The sequence below is a fragment of the Nannobrachium achirus genome (assembly GCF_963921795.1).
Source record: "Nannobrachium achirus genome assembly, chromosome: 7".
Lineage (NCBI taxonomy): Eukaryota > Metazoa > Chordata > Actinopteri > Myctophiformes > Myctophidae > Nannobrachium > Nannobrachium achirus.
The window spans coordinates 56,979,720-57,001,434 of NC_137816.1; the positions used below are offsets into that span (position 1 = coordinate 56,979,720).

The following is a 21,715-nucleotide window of genomic DNA, read 5'->3' on the forward strand; positions in this document are numbered from 1 at the left end:
CCAAGATTTGCACCCGCTTCACCCCTTCTAACCGTGAATCTGCCTTGGGCAATTCTCGCTATTTCTACGTGTCATTAGTTCGACTAAGGGTTAGGGTTAGGTTTTAGGGTTAGGTTTAGGCATAGTTTTACTGAGGTTAGGGTTTGGGTTAGTTTTAGGCATAGTGGTTAACATTCACCAGGTTAATATTGATGATACATACAGAGATCTCCATATATGGGCATAAAAGGGACAAGGATGTGTATTGATGACATCAGATCATGCATCAGTGTGAGTGACATGAGTCCCCACGCCTCATGTCATGCTGACATGACATGTGACACCTCATTAACTTTTAATGAGGCGGCACGCCTCAGCATGACGTGCAGACGAACGGACGGGCATGTTCTGCAGGTTTTCATACTGAATAGCCACCTACGCTCGCAGTGAGAATGTGTTGCTTATCAACACAATGTTTTACTCAATGGATTATGACTAAACTAAATAGACTAAATCAAAACGTGCTGTCAAAATGAACACTGCTCACCAGTCGTGTCCCAAATGACTGGGTTATGTCATCTGCCAGGCAGCTCCACAAACACACCAACAGTGCTGTTATTTAATTAATCCAGTCCTCGGAGGCCATTTGATAGCCTCAAGGTTGAAACAGTACAATAACACCAATTAAATATCACATGGGTTAATGCCTCGCTAAATCTGCTCTTCTGATTCGAGATTGTCAAAGTGTACGTTTGCAGATGATGTGTCATAATAGAATGATGTAACTGTATATGAAATGTTGATTCATAATGAATATCTGTTAAAGAGCATTAATGAAAGACTTGTTACTTTTGTTCCAAACTTTATTTGAACATAGAAATGTGTAAATAAGTAAAACTGCATTACTTTGTAATAACTAAAACATCTGCATTGTAAAATGTACCGGCCGGCCGGTTGAATGTACTGGCCGGCCGCCCGAATGTACCGTCCGGCCGGCCGAATGTACCGGCCGTATATGACGTCGGAGTAGGACCCGACCCCGAAAAGACCTCCAAAAGACCTCCAAATGACCTCCATACGACATACGACCCCGAAAAGACCTCCAAAAGACCTCCATATGACGTCAGAGTATAGGACCCAACCCCGAAAAGACCTCCGTACGACGTACGACCCCGAAAAGACCTCCAAAAGACCTCCATATGACGTCGGAGTAGGACCCCACCCGGAAAAGACCTCTAAAAGACTTCCGCCGAATATACCCACCGGCCGGCCGGATAGACCGGCCGAATATAGCACCGGCCGTTTGAAATTACTAGCGGACTTTGGCGCTCGCCCTCTCTCGAAATAGAACCACAATGTCGCAAACTCCTTTTGTTGCAATTTCCTCTGCTCAGTGCTCAGGCAAGATTGTTCATAATGTTGGGGGAGAGTCAAGGGGTTATGCTACTTATTTGTATTTCTGTTCTGGAACCCTCAAGACGATCCAGCGGCAAGTGTACGTGCTGCCCTCAAAGCACGTCAACATTTCCTTGCACGCTAATGAGGTGAAAATGGGTTTTGTTCTTTCATTTTGCCCAAACTCTGTTTTAACCTCCCCTAAATTGCTCCCGTAAAGTACAGGCCTAGCCTACAGTATACCGAAGCAGTTGTGGAAATGAAGCATGAGCGCTTCATCAAATTTCCCCTTCAAACTCTTCACAGTGATCAATCTGATCACGCAGGCACAGGCACACACAATCAGATGCACACAGACGAGATGGAGAAAAACATCTATGACTGAGCATTAACAGAAATTTGCATTGTTTTTATACAACTTCCCATTTAGTTTTCATACTTGGAATAAAACCAAATAATGGGCCTATTTCATCAAATGTCAGGGAATCCCTCTTATTTTAGAGGAAACCATGTTGATTTTCACCCTTATACTGTAAGACAAGTGTTTGTTTTGTGGCAGAGCCCACACAGCAGTATTTTTCAGAAGACAAACATATGAAAGCTTAAATGGATAACGTTTTACCAGAGCATCTACAAAAGTACAAACGATCTGACAGAAGTAAAATGACAAGAGGAAGTTGTTGGGACGTATGTGAAGGACATGCACAACTTCATCGCCGGGGGGTATAAAGTATGTGCTTCCCCCAACAACACACATCATCAGCCGTCCTCCCATTTGGTTTAACTGTCCTGGCCCGCTTACCGACAAGCTGTTCTTTCTGGGAAACGGGCCCCGATGCAGCGTTCTTTGGCAAGATGAGAAACAGAGCCTACTGATAATGTCAGCATTATTTCTGGGAGAAGGGGACTTTGTGAAGTATGGATTTAACAGAGGGTAATCTGCGGTCGGTTTGATGGGATATTTTTCGCCGTATCTTGCAGTATAAGCGAGTATAAGGTCGTATCATGGTTACAGAGAAACCGTTGTGCCAAAACCAATGTGTCCAATATCTGCTGAAGTGTCCTTGACTTTAAGAATGAGCCTCTCTTACAGTACAGCGGCTGATTCTCAAACAGTGTGAAGTGAATGATTCCTTTTATGAGTTATTTCATTATGGACATATTACGGACGGACATAGGCCTACGGACATAATATCTTGCTATGAAGATTTCAGCTTTGAACGTCATGAATGGATATAGGGACTTGGGAGTGTGTATCGTGTATATTACTTGGGTCTTCAACAGGGGATCTGTGACTCCTCAGAGTAACTACAAGGGGTCCATCAAATCTTTGTGTTATGGGGAACATTATAGCCAAAAATAGCAGATCTACAATCTCAAAACATTTGTAGATCGTCTATTTTCTACATGTTTTTCAAGTTGACTAAATATTGAGGGTTTACCAGGTTAACTGTATGAATACAGTATACACATTTAATTTAATTAACATGAATCCAAAACACATGAATCCAAAAAACAAGTCAATAAAACCTTCTATGAAATCTATGAAAAAGTTGAATCTGCAACACATTCTTATAAAATATGTAATGGAGGCGCCCTGGACTGGTTCATCTCTCTCTCAGCTAAGGGGTCCTCTGCCTGAAAAACATTGAAGACCAAACTGCCGTTTATAGCCACATGATGGCAGCACTGCATCATTCTGAAACATTAACTGACATGGCTTTTCAAATCAAAGATACCTTATAGGCCTGTGACAAATTGTCAAAAAGTGCATTCGTTTTCGAGATACCCCTACCGGAGGTAGAACCAAACACAAGATAGTTTTTCCTCATCTCTAAGGCCTCCCATACATGAAATGGATTCTTGTATAAAAATATTTTTTTGCAAAAGTGGTGAAATTGATATACAAAGTTAAACACCCCAAACTAAAAATAAGGCCTGTCCGTCTGGGGGTTGAGGCATATAAACTCCTGTAGATTCACAATGGAAGCTCTGAGAGGTTTAAAACTTGCCATAAGTGAAGCCAGGACATAGGCGGAAATGTAAATCTATGTAGAACACTTTCTTTACTTTCTAGTGACTCTGACATGGATTGCCATATGCCACATGGCTAGTTGGAAAGGTGTGGCTCTACTGAATTCAACAGTACCAATTGTGTAAACGTAGCTTGTATACTCATGGAGTTATATCACTAAATGTATATGGTGTCCCAAATGAGTGGTTAACAAAACTGTCCTAATACAAAGTACAATGTCACACTGATTAATTTTATTTTCAATTCATTTATCAAGGGTTGAAATTTTTTAACAAATTACCTTGAGTAGAAGTCCCTGAAATGTATGAAATGCCCCAAATTGAGAAATGTTAAATTGTATGCAACTTCAACTATAGGGCAGAGAAATGTGTAGGCCTACAGTAGAAATACTAACAATTATTTGGCAAACCTGGCTGAGGGAAACCAAGCTCCATCCATTTGACGCTGCACCTATTCTCTCTGTATCTTATTGCCTACATGGGCTTCTTCATAAACAGGTCAATCATTGCAAATATTTTGGAAAGTGAAAAAGAAGGAAGAAGGTCCTAGCCAAATCAAAGAATGACCTAGATTAAATTTCCATTTAGTGTAATAGAGCCTTTCAAATGGCCTACATTGACATTGTATTTTGTATGTTGTGCAGCACTTTGGTCGTCCCTTGTGGTTTTTAAATGTGCTCTAGAAATAAAATTGACTTGACTTGACTTCACTTGGCTTGACATTAGCAGTACCCTGACTCTGTTTAACCAGGATGGAACAGAGCCTTAAGTGCTATCAATAATATGGTTACTGTGCATAGAGCATGTATTTCTAAAAAGCAGACTGCAGAAGGCCTTCAATGCATATACTTAATGTTGTACATAGAGATGATGATGTTCACAAAACCCTGTCTCCATATACAGATGATATACTTTCTTTCAAAATTAAGTGTATCTTATAATGTTTCATGTACAATTGAGTAAACTATTCCACTAAGAACAACAATAGTGAGAAACAAGTTGCAAATGCTGATAGAGAGAGTATACTGTACATTCACAGTCACAAGAAGACTGGGTAGAGTTTATAAAACATTGTTTAACACACGGGTGACTAACAGGTCATTTTGACCGATCGCAAAGTACAATAACGTGAAAATGTCCCCTTCCATGACTTTTCCTAAATACTCAAGACATATCTAACCCCCCTTCTGAAACGTTTCCTAAGTATGAAATAATATACCATTATACCACTCTGACTGTTAGTTATCAGTCATAAAGACAGGTCTCCCCCATTCCTCCCCCTCCCAGAAACAAGGAGAGAATTTCACACCTTTTGCGCTCCCCATTTGAGAGGTCAATTTAAATGCTAATTCACATTTGGAAGACAATAGAACCCCCGCTGGCAGCAGGGGAGGAGGTGTTGCTCTCCTGGGCCAAAAGGGAGAGAATTTACCTGTCAATTTGACTGATAAATGCAGTCAGAGTGGAAGTGATCTTTTTTCAGTCACCCGAGTGTTAACATACAGAAGATAGCTTCATTTGTGGGAAGGCCAGTACAATACCAGAACATTGACAGCCATTATGACTGGTATTGGTAAGAGAATGTTGGCAAAGATAATTCTCTATATAAATTAAAGTGATGACAATAAACTAAGAGTTATGGTGACATACTGAAGACACTGAGGTCTGAGGAAATTCCAACACATTAAATAAAGTCCTGGAAAAGCTCATACAGCATTACAATTTGTAGAATGACACAGAAAGTCCAAAGTGTGCACTTGGGATATGCAATGAAAGAATCTGCACATCTCCAAGAAAAGACAGAAGAGACGGAAGACTGTGGTAAATGGTGCATTTGTATAGCACCTTCATCCAAGGCGCTTTACGTAAATTGACAGGCAAGTCAAGATCTTTCTGATATTCTGTGGATATATTGAGAACACCCTTAGTTTCAATTCACTTCAATTTCTTTAGAGAAAAAAGGTTTTGTCAATGACATTCAATGAACCTAGAAGCTTTGCCATAGATACTGATCTGCTGTTGTTTTGACATCACATTGTTGACTCAATGACCAAGACAGCATGTTCTGGCAACCATACAGTATATGGAGATCCCTGATGTCATCAATATTAAGCCCATATTTGGCAATGCCCATATGGATGCTCCATATGGCCAAGACAGAATTCATTTGCAAATCAAGACTGCTGACTATCATCAACTGGATATTGACACTGACCTCATCAAACCCTGGATAGCCAATAGCCATACATGGAGACGACTGGATCACTTAGATCTCCATGTATGGAGCTGACCTCTACATCTGATTCCCAGATGATGCCAGATATCTGGGAATACCCATACAATAGAATCCCTTACATGCCCATCAATATTAAGCCCATATCTGGGAATGCCCATTGGACACGAGTCACACTTGCAAATTAATTCCATCCTTGTCCCTTTTATGCCCATATATGGAGATCCCTGTCCCTGATGTCATCAATATTAAGCGCATATCTGACATATGACAGTATATGGACACTCCATATATGGCCAAGACAGAATTAGTTTGCAAATCAAGACCCAACACCTGGATCTCCATATACAGTAAAAAGATCACAACACTGACCTCATCAAACTCTGGATATCCATATGGAGACGACTGGATCATCAGCTAGATCTCCATATACGGATCTGGTCAATACCTCTACATCTGACATTACGGACTCCATGGATATAGCTGACTTGTACTGACATCACAGTGATGACTTGACCAGCTCAGCAGAAGGGTATACATGCCAAAGCAGCCATGTACATGCGCCCATGTGCACGTACCCATATGTGTGACCTTGCCCTTTAGGGTGAGGTCACTTCTCGCCCTTAGGGCATCTTACTGTTTGTATTTTCATCATCTGAAGGCCTTCTACTATGGGCTTTCTGACATTATGGATCTAGTTTCTTTCCTTTTTCCAAATGAAAAAAAAAAGTGATGTGATTTGGAATGTGTGTAGATCACACTTCATTCTGGTCAAATTAAACTTTATTAGCTAGGTCACCCTTCAGCTTTTCAACAGATTTGGTGAGGTCCTTCTCATCTTTTCACATTCCAAAATATTTGCAATGATTTCCTTTTTTACAGTTTATGAAAAAGCCCACGTAGGCAATAATATGCAGATAGAACAGAAGGAGACAAATGCTGCAGTATAACTCGACTCAATAAGTTAAATGATATAAACTCTTCAGAATTTAATGACTTGCTTTAATGAAGATAATCTTGAGCATCAAATGGATGGAGCTTGGTTTCCATTAGCCAGGTTTGCTAAATAGTTTGAGTACTGTAGAACTCCATTTCTCCCTGCACTATTGTTGCATAAAATGTCAAACTTTCTCAACTTTTGGACATTTGATACATTTCCTCGAACTTCTACTCAAGGTAATTTGTAAACATTTTCCACCCTTGATAAGTGAATTGAAAATAAAACTAATCAGTGTGATATACGTTTAGTGATATAACTCCATGAGTATACAAGCTACATTTACACAATTTGTATTGTTGAATTCAGTAGAGCCACACCTTTCCAACAAGCCATCATGTGTTGATATGGCAATCCATGTCAGTCACTAGAAAGTAAAGAATGTGTTCTACATAGATTTACATTTCCGCCTATTGTAGGTATGTGTTCAAATGACTATATCTTCCATTTCAATTCAGATATTGACATTTGGTCTCTTCTAGGATGTAGAGGGATGTCCTGGCTTCAAGTATGGCAAGTTTTAAACATCTCAGAGCTTCCATTGTGAATCTACAGGAGTTTATATGTCTCAACCCCCAGACGGACAGGCCTTATTTTTAGTTTGGGGTGTTTAACTTTATATATCAATTTCACCACTTTTGCAAAAAAATATATTTATACAAGAATCCATTTCATGTATGGGAGGCCTTAGAGTCACTGTTCATACAGAATGCTCATTGACGTTGTAGCCGGGGATCCAGTCCCTCAAAATGGGAGAGGACCTGTGATGTTCTGCCGCACTTTTTATTTCTGTTTTATCTATTAGTTTGGTCATTAAGGTCCACAGAATGAGAGGCCTGCTCTGGTGGAAACATCGCGAAAAAAAGTTATGGCCATTTGTATATTCACTGTCCCATTGACTCCACTAGAAATATAAAAAAAGAAAAAGAAATCTACTTTAAGTAGCATGTGAGGGGTCAAACTAGCGGTTCTTTATCATTCTGAATCCATTGCAAGCATTTGTTTTTCATGAAAAACATTCCTTGGGCAAGATTTTGGCCACCCTAGCCCCATATAGAACCTCACCCGTCGCTGCGTCCTGTTGTGCTCCGAGATGAGGTCCTAGAAACATGGCCGCTGGAATCGGGCGACGGTAGTTCCGAGCTCCCAGACTGTGAAAACCTCACCTCGGTACATAAAACACGAACTGCGGCATGAAACAACCCCTTAAAATCACTAGTTTTGTCCGCCGGTAATGTTTACAAGCTTGGAAGTTGCAGCCGGAATGGAAGCATTAGCACCCTCTCTGGTCGAATGTCTGTTCGAATGCAGCGACGGTTGGGGCTACGTTCGACCAGAGAGGGTGCTAATGCTGCCATTCCGGCTGCAACTTCCAAGCTTGTAAACATTACCGGCTGACAAAACTAGCGATTTTAAGGGGTTGTTTCATGCCGCAGTTCATGTTTTATGTACCGAGGTGAGGTTTTCACAGTCTGGGAGCTCGGAACTACCGTTAGTTTTTGGACAAAATTTCGTTTTGTGTGTTTCCCAACTGTGATGTGGAGGCTGTCGCCCGATTCCAGCGGCCATGTTTCTAGGACCTCATCTCGGAGCACAACAGGACGCAGCGACGGGTGAGGTTCTATATGGGGCTATGGCCACCCAAAACTGTGAAAAGTGGAAAAAAAGTGATGACTCATCACTTTTCACAGTATTTGGGGGCCAATATTTTGCCCAAGGAATATATTTCATGCAAAACAAATGATTGCAATGGATTCAGAATGATGAAGAACCCCTAGTTTGACCCCTCACATGCTACTTAAAGTAGATTCGTTTTCTTTTTTTAATATTTCTAGTGGAGTCAATGGGACAGTGAATATACAAATGGCCATAATTTTTTTTCGCGATGTTTCCAGCAGAGCAGGCCTCTCATTCTGTGGACCTTAATGACCAAACTAATAGATAAAACAGAAATAAAAAGTGTGGCAGAACATCACAGGTTCAACCCTATTCCTTGAGCTTTTGGCCATGTGGATCCCCGACTATTGTGTCTTTGTACATTTTCTGCAGGATGACTGGAGTTCCTCACTCACAGCTCAACACCTGACACACACACTCTTCATCATCATCATCATCATCGTTCTCTGATCTATCCTGATTGTCCTCATCTTCACCATTAATCAATCAATCAATCAATCAATCAATCGATCAAAATAATTATAATTTGATTCCTATGCATGTGACCCTTTCACGTTGTGATGTGATGACTGTGACTCAGTGAGCTTATATTAAACATTACCTGAAGCATTATTTACATGTGATGTGTGTCCACTCTGCTCACTATCCTCATGGTTCAGGACAGGACCAGCACTTGAAAATATCTAAAGCTGTCCGCGACCCACCCATCTGACTGCTTTTCGCAGATGCCGTTCAGCTGATGGCGGCCGGATGGGTGGGCAGGGCTAGTGTGCATTTTCATGGCATGTTTATTGTAATGATCAAATCAGTCAGAATTGTGTTCTGGCTTGACAAACGCGTGTAAATCCTACACTCATCTGTTTTAAAGAAGAAAGAAAAACATTAAGACATCAAGCAGATACAACCTACTTTACACTCCACTTCAAAGTGCGGCCGCTATGCTCACATGCTCTGTCTATAACCAAAATTAAGAATTAGAATTGGTGATGGTAAAAGTGGAAAACTTTTACCATCAAGTAGAAAACGTACCATCTGCACTTTATACAAACCTTTATGTAAGTGCAGGTTGGGGACTGAGCATTGGTAGACCTCCCGTAGGTTACACCAGCTTAACATTCACCAGGTTAGCATTCACTGGCGTCGGCATGTTAGCTACTCACCAGGTTAGCATTCACCAGCGTCGGCATGTTAGCTACTCATCTGGTTAGCATTCACCAGCGTTAGTTTTACTGAGGTTAGGGTTAGGGTTAAGGTTAGGTTTAGGTGGTCTAACCAAAGGGAGGTCTAACCAATGCCATGTTACCGTGCAGTTTGTTGGCTCCAAACAAACCTCTCCAAACCTGATGCACTCAGACTTCGGTTGTACGCAGGCAAGAACACATTGTCCACATGTAGGTTCAAATAGCTTCAGCTTCTGTCTTGCTGGCATTGTTCTGTGACTCTGGAAGAAACCATTTTGTCCACCCAGGTGCATACCATCCCCTCATCACCAGGCCTTTATGCTCTTGCTGTCAATCAGCCAGGCCTAGGAGGGGTGTGCCCCACAGATATAAAAAGCTAAATACCTCCATTGTAACTTCAAACTCCATTTTTTTCTGGTGACTCATACTACCCTCCTAGTTCTAATATGTGAGCAGGCCATGTTTCTTTTTATAACTTTTTTCAATCAATTTAATAATTCTTTGGGAAAATGGAAAACATTAAATACAATAAATAATTATAAAAAATAGAAGACAAAAAGTTATCAAGGAAACACGGCCTGCTCACGCATTAGGAGGGTAATTATGAGTCACCAGAACAAATAATGGGTGTTTTTAATGAGTCTATCATGGTTAAAATTAATTGTTATGGAGAATGAAGTGTATTCTTTTCAGAAACTCGCAAATGGCAAGAAACCACTCCATTGCCATTGAAAATCAGAATCCACCTTCATAGGTAGTTTTAAACTTCGTAGTCAGATAAGGTCATAAAAATAGCTAAACTTGCTACAAGCTCAATGATCTCAATGTTCTGCCAATCCACTGGAAATCTACTGTCTTGCCAACGACAGGACTTGTGATGTTTTGAAATGGCATCTGTATGTCTTTAGCACAAGTTGTATGTCTGCAACACCAGCTGCAGCCACCGAGAGGTGCTGTTCAGCTGCCTGCACTGCTCATTCACACTGGGTGTGATTTTTCCAATTTCCTGAAAAGCAACAGGTTTGACATAATAGTAGAATCTGACAGCAACAATTTGCTGCCACCTACTGTGTTGATGCTGCTATTGCACATCTCTGGACCAAAACAATGCATAAAACACAGTGGTGGTATCATGTTTGAAATCTTCAAACTTAACAATGATCTTGAGATTATCACAGACACATTCATATTCAGGGCTGGTTTCAGTAGTTTCCGTAGGTAATAAAAAGGTAGGCTATTTTCGCTGCACAACATGCTTTCATGCTGGCTTCTGTGAAATCCATAAATCCATCAACAGTCTATTTTTGATTATATACTACTGTAATAGTGCTAGTGTGTATAATGTTGCATTGTGTAAAAATACAGTAGTATACACACTTCACGCCAACAACCCACAGGAAATGAACGCTACAAAAACACCAGTGGTGTGCAGATAGATATATATTTCACTCAAACATAATCTGAGCTTAAATCGGACTTCAGCAGTTATGTACACATTTACATCTTTAGAGACAAAATGTATCAAACTAAAACAAACAAACAAACAGCAAACAACAAATTGAAACCATTTCTCAGAGCACATGCTGTGCATATATGGCTTCCTTCTCTTTCAACCCTGAGCCCAGTTTGACCTGTATTCTCTTAGTTGGACATGAGTGAGTTGGAAGGATTCCGTTAAAGCAGTGGCTCTCAACATCCTGACAGTCAGAGTCAGATTGGATACTTTGGTGTTTGATTTATATATTTTATATATTTATTTTACAAAACACATAATTCAACCTTCAAATACATTATCCTTCTTAATTGTCCTTCACTTTGGTAGAATACTGTGTTCTTGTCATTGAATTGATAGTAAAAGGGCAGGAGACTCTGATAAACAACCTTATGGTCCACAACTGAAACGCCCAACCTTGAACAACCTTGAACCTTGAACCCACATTTTACTGTAGAAATGTAGACTGGCGATGGTTAGTTGGTCCGAATTCCTCCTTCATGAAATGGGCACAACTCAGCGTGTGTTTTAGCACGCTTCAGACCCATGAAGTCTATGTTTCGTTGAACTTTGGTTTCCAAGGATTATTGTTTTTAAAGGGGACACAGCAGGATACGTCCTCACACAAATATGTCAGAAGTAGGGGTGTAAACGATATAGTAACTGACATTTTTAATTTCACCTATCAAATTATATTGATATGCAAACAGCAACATATTGTATAAATGTGTGTAATCTCTGAGTTCATGTCAAGGTGCGGGTTTGTCCATATGTGTTCAAATACAATGTCCATGTATTTGCCAGAGAACCAGTGTGTTTACTTATTCATATCCATAATAATAACTTTTCCCCTTAAAAAACCTGCTATATCCAAATTATTGAATCCTATCGCCAAGAATGAACAAATATCGTCCATGTATCGTATCGTCAACCATGTATTGTGATACATATATCGTTAAAATCGTTACACCCCAGAAGCATTGCAGCCAAACTGGTGCTGAGGCGTCAGACGTGTCAATTTGCCGTGCTTATGGATCCCAATGCAGTTCTAGGAAGACCTGCTGTGATTGGCCAGCACTCGCTTTGACAGTTCTTCCACCTAGCGTTTTTGCAACTATGCTATAACCCAAACCCTTCATTCTAACCTTAAGTAGGTCGGGACAAGTAGTCGGGAGCGGCTTATTAGCGGTAACAGCGGTGTCCCCATTTCAATGCGCTAGGCTAGACCCCTGGGAGATGAATTGCTGAGGCAGAGCGCCACACCTACCATCAGATCCCGGTATGATGACCTTGTGGTCCAAAGGTGAGAGCTCTACAGACTGAGCTACCCGGACACGAACCATAAGCTAAAAAAAAATATATATATATATATGCCTAAACCTAACCTAAACCCAAAAGTTGCATTGTAGGTTGTGATCAGTTCCAGTTTCTAATGTAATTTGTTTGACTGTATGTTGGAGTGGTTGGCTCACACTAAGGGAAAAAAAGAAGAAAACTACAGAATTGTATGTTAAGTGAGATAACATTTCTTTCCTATAGGTTGACGCCTGGTCAGAGTTTACCAATGTGTTCTTTGCACTTTTCTCCACTATTTAGTCGTTATGCCAATTAATTTCTGCCCACACACGTCTGTTGTATCCTACTGACTCACCTGCCAGTGAGGAGCCCCCACCAGGAAGACGTAGTCTCTTGAGAGTGTTTTTTGCAGGTCGTTCAGTCCGAGTGTATCAAAAAGGCAACTGGGTTAAGGCAGACTGAAGCTTGTGATTGGCTGCGCGGAGGTAACGAAAGTCTGGGGGACGGAGATACACCTAAACCTAACCTTAACCCTAACCTCAGTAAAACTAACGCTTGTGAATGCTAACCTGGTGAATACTAACCTGCCGACGCTGGTGAATGCTAACCTGGTGAAATGCTAACCTGCCGACACTAGTGAATGTTAGTGATGTTAAACTGGTCGGACCAACAATGCTAACACAGTTGCTTTTTTGATACACTCGGACTTAAAGACCTGCAAAATATACTCTCCCGTAGAGTCTCAGTCCTACTTCTCCCGCCCAACACTCCCTACTGACAGGCTCCGCCCCTGTTGGAATATGTACAGTGACAAATATCCCCCTCCTCCCGCCCGGCTTCCCTCGCCCAAACGCAGGCCAATTGTATTAGTAGAACTCCATGCTTCAGAGACGCACCCCTAATGCAGAAGTTTGCAACCTGTGGGGGGCCCCCAAAATATTTGGCAAAACATTTGTATTGTAATTTGTAAAACAATGAATTTAAAACCTAGAAAAAAGGGAGTTTTCATTGTTATACCGAATAATTAGACACTTTAATAGGGGGTTGCCTTGTATTGCTGTACGCAGTAACCTTACCTGTAACTCTGTAACCTTAACGGCTGTGCCGCTTCTGGGATAAAGATAATAGAGGTTTCTATCTATCTAAATATGAACTTTGCCGTTGATCCAAGCAGGAACATAATTAATGAATTGATTATTCAAATAAACAGGCAGCTAACACCAATCTGACCACAGGTATTCGTTTTAAAGGGGCCGCGTGATCCGGTCTAGGCGTGGCCGAAACCGGAAAGAGGAAGACCGTCCGCCTGATGACTAAAACAAACTAGAACATGATGTATATTTATTTTTCGTAACAACGCGAATCAATTCGTAGTCGCGATACAAGTTGGTATCAAAGATAACATACCAAACGATTATTATACCAAAAGAAACAAAAAGATTATACCAATTTTAAACCATTTTGAAACCATTTTGGAGTTCTGTAGTCCGGCTGATGACTACAACAAGACGTTGGTTGTTTCCGCTCCCGACCGGATCATAAACCCGAAATGCTGCGAATCCCAGGCTAGTGTTAACAGTGGTCGGGCCGCGAGTGCTTTGGAGATTCACAAAGTGTTGAGAAACACTGCCCTGTTCCAATGAGGAAACCAGGCCAACGCATAGCTGATAGAAAAGGACGAGTGGATGATGGCAAACATGTCAATCATCCATAAACAACATGGTGGAGGTGCAACACATGACCCTGACGCGTGATTATGGATCCCACTGGGAAAGATGGATAACCACGCCCTGGACTCATTTTTGAAGCTTGTGATTGGCTGAACCGGACGTAGGGAGCGCTCCGTTGTAGTCAGTTGGACCGCGGGAGGTGCACCAAAACCCAATTATCATTGCGTTTATCGTGCGCTTGCCCAGGCCTTACGGCCTGGGCATAAATAGAACGATTGCATTCACCACGGCTTCGTAACTCTTCGCGGGCACTCGCGCCTGCGGCGCTCGGGCGCGAAGAGCAGGACCAAGGTCCGCTGGCCTTCGCGCCGCTTGCAATGTCGTGGACAATAACTGAAAACGAGCGCTCTATGCCGTTTCCATCCATTTTCCCAGTGGGATCCATAATCAGGCGACCCTGACTCATGCATCCAACCTGCTAACAAGAAGGATTTACACCAAATGTGTGAGATATACAATGTTACAGTAAGTTTGAAAAAAAACAGCCTAATTAAAAAAGGAGCGCTCTTTTTCTCTCCTGGTAGGCCCCGGGTGTGTAGCGGTGTTCCGACTCTCCCCATTAGGCTACTAACCCTATCTCTAACCCTTACCCTAACCTCAGTAAAACTATGCCTAAACCTAAACCTAACCCTAACCCTAACCTCAGTAAAACTATGCCTAAACCTAACCCTAACCTCAGTAAAAACTATGCCTAAAACTAACCCTAGCATACTGTAGTGTAGCTGCTAATGTTTTGTTGTCAGCCTGTGAGCAGTGCTCTGTTTCCCACGCAGGGACATCTAAGCATCCCGCTTGCTCTGCCTTGCACAAAAAGAAACAAGCACACCCTTTTCAATCATACAGCCTTTCCAATACGGTGATATATATATATATGTGTGTGTTACAGTTTTTTTGAGGTACCAGTTAGATTGGGGTAGGAGCGCTCGTTTTGTAGTTCACCACACACCCCTACCACCACCTGATCAATTCATTTTGATAGTCACTAATCAACACACGGTCTGTGTAATTCTGCGTAATCACCACAAGATGGCGACAACACAGCCATTCACTGTGTAGTCGGTGACGTCACTCATCTGCGACCCCTCTTTGTTTACCTACAAGCCTAGCTCAGCTGTGTTTAGCCATTAGCTTACTATGCCTAAACTTAACCCTAACCTCAGTAAAACTATGCCTAAACCTAACCCAAACCTAACCTCCGTGGGGTGAAGCGCCATCCTCGAAATGTTGCGTTGTAGGAAAGAGCGAGATTTCTCCTAACTAGGAAACACAGAGGCTTATGCAAGGCCTGCCAAGGCCCGCGATCTGCTACCGGGAGCCTGCCGACGGGTCCCGTAGCATGTTTCCCCACACACATGAATTAAATATTATTAACATATAACAACATAATTTACTATATATGAAATAGCGTTTGAATCCATTTTGGGCCGCTTTGAACTAAAGAGAGGCAGCTCTCCTCCTAGCTAGCTGCTAATGTTAGCTAGCCTGTGAGTGTGAACAGAATAGATGCATAGTCATAGTTCCCCAGAGGACCTCGTCAAATATTTTCCCCCACGCATGAATTGAATAATCTCAACATGTGATAAGATAAATTATTTTATTCTGAATGACGTTTAAAATCCATTTTCGGACATGGAAGCAGGCTAGCAGCATTCCTGCTAGCGTAGCTCTCTCCGGCTGCTTTGTTGTCACCCAGGTGGGCACATCAAAGCCAGGTGTGGATCAAAGCCATCGCTTGCTCTGCCCCGCGCCGCAAAACGAGCGCTCCTGGTCTCAATCTAACTGAATCTCAAAAAAAACTGTGACATATATATTAGCTACCATATACAAAACAAGCAAGTAATTTATCTAAAATAATCATACAGAGCAAGTGTCCATGGCTTTCAAATTCATATCGGTCTGAAATATATATTTTCAAAAGAAAATGCACACACATGCACACGCACGCACACACACACACACACACATGCACACGCACACACACAAACACACAAACACACACACACACACACACACACACACACATTGACAACATACAAAAAAACAGCATACGGCATTGGCTGATATAAATAGGTTGTTTGAGATCAAGAGAGAAAGATGACGGTGAAAAATATTGCTTGGCGTTTCTCCTGCGACTGAAACTCAAGTCAATGGGCCGCTGCAGTTCAGTCCAAAACAAAGCTTCTCACTATGACGTCAGAAAAATCCCACAAGACAAGAATAAAATCCTATAAAAATCCAACACTTCAATTTGCATAAACAATGTCCTTTTGGTGTGTTTTCCCCCTCCTCCCTTGGTACAGCGTGTGTGTGAACCCTGACTGATTTGCCCGACAACGCCAAACACCAGTAACAGCTAGCCCCGTTACAGGAGTAACTCAGGTCACCCAGCCGTCCATGCGCATGCGCTTCACCGAGGGGCTCTCCCTGCCCTCGGACCCCCTGGGAATGCCTCCCCCCCCTAGGCGATGAGGTGGGGAGTGGAAGTCCGCTCGCTGCTGATGGTGCTGCTGTTGGTGGTGGTGCGCCTCCTGGTGGTGGTGCGCCTCCTCGCGGTCCTCGCTCCCCTCGTAAGAGCTGCAGGAGGAGCCCACGCTGTCGGCCGGGGACCTCCCCTCCGCCGCCTCCAGCCTATTGGAGGAGGAGGAGTGAGTAGGGGGAGGAGCCTGGGCCAGGTATGCCGCCGATTGGCAGAGGCGGTCCCGGGGCGGGGAGACGGGCTCCGCTTTGATGCTCATGCTGTTGTTGTGGTGGTGGTGGTGGTGATGGGAGGTGTTGATGGACAGGTGGTCCTCTGATGGCCTGAGGTGAGGTGAGGTGAGGTGAGGTGAGGTGAGGTGAGGTGAGGTGAGGTGAGGTGAGGTGAGGTGAAGTGAGGGGAGAGGAGAGGAGAGGAGAGGAGATTATTATCGTTGCATCCTAACAAACCAGTTCACATGAACAATATTGATGTAAAATAAGATATGTGAACAGCTAGGTATATTTTATAATCGCAACTAAAATGTTGTGAACCACATTTACAGTTACAAGACCCCTGAGGCTAGGCAGAGTGCAGTTTGTGTACTAACGTCAGGGAGCCAAGCCCCGCCGATCCCAGCTGTTGATGCTGTTGCCATGACGACACAGAGCTGAGCGCTGAGGGGCTGAAGCTCTGCAGAGAAGACAGGTCAGCACTGGACAGACAGTAGTCTGGAAGGACAGAGACCCCCAGGAGAGAAGATTTATGTTATGATAATCTAAATTATTCAAACGGTTTCGATATTTTTCAAAAATGTACAAACTGTGACGCTACATTACTTTTGCTGGAGACCCCCAGCTAAAGTCGTACAGTATAAAGTGTACAGTAGGAACGGTACCATTGTTGTATGCGGTGTACAGCAGGTTGTGTTGCAGACTGGGCGTGGCAGCAGACACCACAGGAGTTGTCAGGGGTTGGCTGGAGTGTCTCACACCGCTCTGGAAGGAAGGAAGGAAGGGAGGGAGGGAGGAAAGATAAGAAGGAATAATTAGTTGAATTGAGGCACGCTGTGTTATTCATTATAATAAATACATGGTCCTGACTTCACACAACAGTCAAATAGGTGTTATTATTGTTTGTCGCCACCAGATGTCAGTACAGGCTTCTTCTGCTTAGGACTTTAAATGCTGGAGTGAGAACTCTCTCTCTCTTACCAGGGAATTCAGCTGATGTCCCAGAGAACAAGTGGTGTAAAGTAACTAAAGTACATTTCTTCAAGTATTGTACTTTTACAATTTTGAGGTCTTTTTACTTTACTGGAATATTTCATTTACTTCAACTCCACTCTCAGTGGCAAATATTGCACTTTGAATCCACTACAATTATTTGAAAACTAGTTTTCTAGTTACTTTCCATTACAAAACATACATTAACCACTTTATCCGCATACTTCGGGCCATTTGAGAATATCCGCGACAGACAAGGTCACAACGTGTCGCAATGTAACGTGTTGTGGGCTTGAAGATCAGATAGTTTCAAAAGATTTTACAAATTTGAAAACGTACTTTCTACTTTTGGTACTTTAAGTACATTTTTTATTCCAGACTTTTACTCGGAACAGAGTATTTCTACATCGCAGAATTGATACTTTTACTGTGCAACAAATGTAGCCTACTTAACCCCTTAGTTTTTGCCTCTTTTTTTACCACCTCCTTTTTCTTGTGCTCCGCCTCCCCTTTCTTAGTCCACTTCCTCCTAGGTGCGTCAGTGATTATTCCAACTAACAACGCATTATTACGCATTATTACTTTAACTATTGAAAAATAGCAGACCTAAAAGCTCACCGCGCGTCACTGAGGTCTATAAATGACTTCTAAATCCTTCTAGGGTTTTTGAAAAACTTATGTTTCTATCATCAGTGGTTCTCAAACCTTTTCATGTCAAGGACTCCTTGAATTATATGTAATTGGCCGTTGACCCCCGTCTCAAAATATTATGTATCAGGGACCCCCACAGAAGCAAATATACAGTATGAGTTACAAATGTTTGCTTTAAAACAGATATATTCAAAGATTTGCACACACTTTAATTTTTTTTACAAGCTTGCAGCGCTGCACTGTGAGCTTGTAGATCTGCTATATTTTTTAAAGTATAAAATAATTCCAGGTCTAAATGGGAAGTGGTGGTGCTGGCAGATTTGGCTGTTAGCAGAATCTGTCTTGGCAGATTAACACCCCCGGGAGTAGAACTGAGAAAATATGTAGTTTCTTGGTGCTGGTTAGAAACAAAACAAAAGTTGAGACCATAGTTCATGTGATCCTACAAATATTGTGCTAGCTTGATTACATCAGTGGTTAAACAAGTGGTTGGATCTAACCTATGGTTAAACCGTTGGTTTAGCCAACAACCACAAGGTGTGTTTTCAAATGAGTCTTCCTTTTGCTGGCAGAACACGTCGCTTCATGCCACGTTTTTCAAGCTTCGGGGATCTGCTACCTTTGATGCTTTTGTGTGACACTGTAAGTGCAGGGGTCAGCAAACCTTTTGAAATGAAGTGCCATGTTTTTATTTTCTTCATAGTCAGTGCGCCATATCAACATAAAGTTTAATTATGAAACCACATTAAAATGTAATATTTCCAACTGATTTTGATTGTCCATAGCAGGTTATATATATATATATATAGTCTTCAGAAATATTTTCTTTCAGGGTGTAATGATCATTAGAGCAAATAACCCACCTATCTGTCAGACTCCCTCCTCAGTCAGAGATAGGAGTTTGAATCAATGTAGAATTATATGGAGGATGTAATTTGTATATAGATGTGAAGGGACTTAAATTAACTTTTTTTGAATATTTAATTTGAAAAGAAAAAGACTCTCTCACACTTATGCCAGTGTGCCAGTGATCACCCTCCCCTGTGCCAATGTTGGCACCCGTGCCTAAGGTTGCCTACCCCTGCTGTAGTGTGATCGAGTAAAGGGCTTTGCACACAGGACCGTTGCAGCATGATTAAAACGCATTGGATTTGGTGTGCAAGGCTGTGCGGAATCCACACTGCGGATCCGAAGAGGAGTCATAAAAGGAGTCATTGAGTTTTAACCGCATGCAATAAGACACACGAATCGAACTGGGTCCGATCGGGAAAAAAACGCACAGCCGCAGCCACCTGCCGCATGGCAAATTCGGAGCTGGTGTGCATGAGGTCATAGAGAATCATTGTTTTCTTTAAAAAATGGAATCGTCCGTTTTTTTCCGTGCGAGAAAAACGCATCTGTGTGCACAGGGCTTAAGGGCGTCGATTTACGAAAATAAAACACAAAAAGTAAAACAAATATGGAGATGAAAATGGTTCTGCTCCGCCAGTGATGGCATGTTGGGACTGGTGTGTGACTGTGATGAAACAGAGGACTGTACGCAGGGGCGTCACAAGGGGTAGGAAAGTGGGACTGAGTTACCAGGGCCCAAGGTGGAGGGGCCCTAGTAACTTTAGCTATTGAAAAATAGCAGATATACAAGCTCACAGCGCGGCACCGAGTGCCGCGCTGCGAGCTTGTAGATCTGCTATTTTTGAAAAGTCGTGAAAATGTGCGCAAATCTTTGAATGTATGTATTTTTTTAAGTGAACATTTGTAACTCAAAATTGGCTTCTGGGGGGTCCCTGGAACTAAATATTTTGAAAAAGTTTGAGCATCACTGACATGGAAACATAGGTTTCTTGGCACACATTTTCACGATTTAAAAAAAATAGCAGATCTACAAGCTCGCAGCGCGGCACTCGGTGCCGCGCTGTGAGCTTGTATATCTGCTATTTTTTCAATAGTTAACATTCATGGGGGGGCCCGCAGTGAATCCTTGTACCCAGGGCCCAGAATTTGGTGTGACTCCCCTGACTGTACGTGTGCTGTGGTTTGTTCTGTGTGGCTCTCTCTAGCACACTGGTCCTCAACCTGTGGGTCGGGACACCCAGGGGGGTCCCCAAATTATTTGGGAGGGGGGGGGGGAGGGGGGTCCCCAGATGATTAACTAAATGTGCAACATTGTTTATCACTCAACAGTAAAGTGTATAGAGGGTATCTGCACATTTCTAAAGTGACAATTTAAGGACTTTTTAATACCCCTAAAATGACAAATTAAATATTGGCCAAATTGTCAAATACAAAAAATTGTGAAAATAGCAGATCTAACATGCTCACAATGCTCATATGCTAGATCTGCTATTTTCCCAGTTAAAATATGATTATTTTTAACCGGGGTCGGGCATGAAAAGCTTAAGAACCACTGCTCTAGCCGGAGAAGATATATATTATTACGAGTTCTGTCTTTGGTATATGAAAAGCTTAAGAACCACTGCTCTAGCAGGAGTAGATATTATATTATTACGAGTATGTCTTTGGTGTATGTCTTCATGAGCAGGAGACTGCCGTACAAGAGTACTTTTTCCACCACTGTTTTTCCAACCCAGAACTCTTCTCCCTCATGGCTCCCAGGACTGTGGCACAAACTCCCCATTGCAGTTAGAACTGCACACTCACTCCCAATTTGCACCTCTTCAAATCTAGTAGGCCTACTTGACATTTATTTGATAATTGGCGTGGAGTCAGTAGGATACAACAGCAGTGACAACACAAAAATGTGCGTGGGGAAGCATTAATTGGAAATGGGGAGAAAAAAGGGGTAAGAAAATAATTGGCAACTCTAAATTAGAGATGCGTCCTATGACGATATGACACATGCTGCCTTTGTATCTGTATTACGGTATCTGTGATGAGTGTTAATGTGTCCCTGCGTGTGGTTGTGTGATATATATCTGATGAGATGATGTCATTGTCACCATGTTCCTCTGTGTGACTATCAAGTATTTATGCATGACTTTTCACTTCCTCCATTCTACGAGCGTGCGTTTTCAAAATACCATTTTCAAAATTCCTTCCTAAAATGTTGAAGTCCTTACGTGTGTGTGTGTGTGTGTGTGTGTGTGTGTGTGGTGTGTGTGTGTGTGTGTGTGTGTGTGTGTGTGCAGGGCCTCGTGCGTACATGTTTAAGAGGTAGATGACTTCACTGGCGATGATGTCATGGACAACACAGGCCTCTGCCCTGTTTGACTTGAGCTGTGCAGAAGTCACATCACATCCATCCAGACAACAAACCCAAAGGATTAAGACCAATAAGACCTCTAATTAGTGCTTTATACGTGTCAAAGCGTTTAAATGGCTGCTGTGTTTACCAAGCCGCTCCCTTTATCC

The 21,715-nt window shown here is 42.2% G+C and overlaps 1 protein-coding gene across 1 annotated transcript in view; it reads right to left on the minus strand.

The window, feature by feature from the left end:
* Positions 1-16,389: 16,389 nt before the first annotated feature.
* Positions 16,390-21,715, minus strand: part of LOC308288865 (myocyte-specific enhancer factor 2A-like) — a gene marked incomplete at its 3' end in the record, with an annotated part of 47,355 nt that continues 42,029 nt past the window's right edge. The window contains exons 5-8 of the mRNA XM_080730340.1: positions 18,176-18,249; positions 17,368-17,467; positions 17,080-17,200; positions 16,390-16,813 (exon numbers count right to left, since the gene is read on the minus strand). Of these exons, the coding sequence (XP_080586466.1) occupies positions 16,390-16,813; positions 17,080-17,200; positions 17,368-17,467; positions 18,176-18,249 (719 nt within the window). The remainder of the gene's footprint in view (positions 16,814-17,079; positions 17,201-17,367; positions 17,468-18,175; positions 18,250-21,715) is intronic.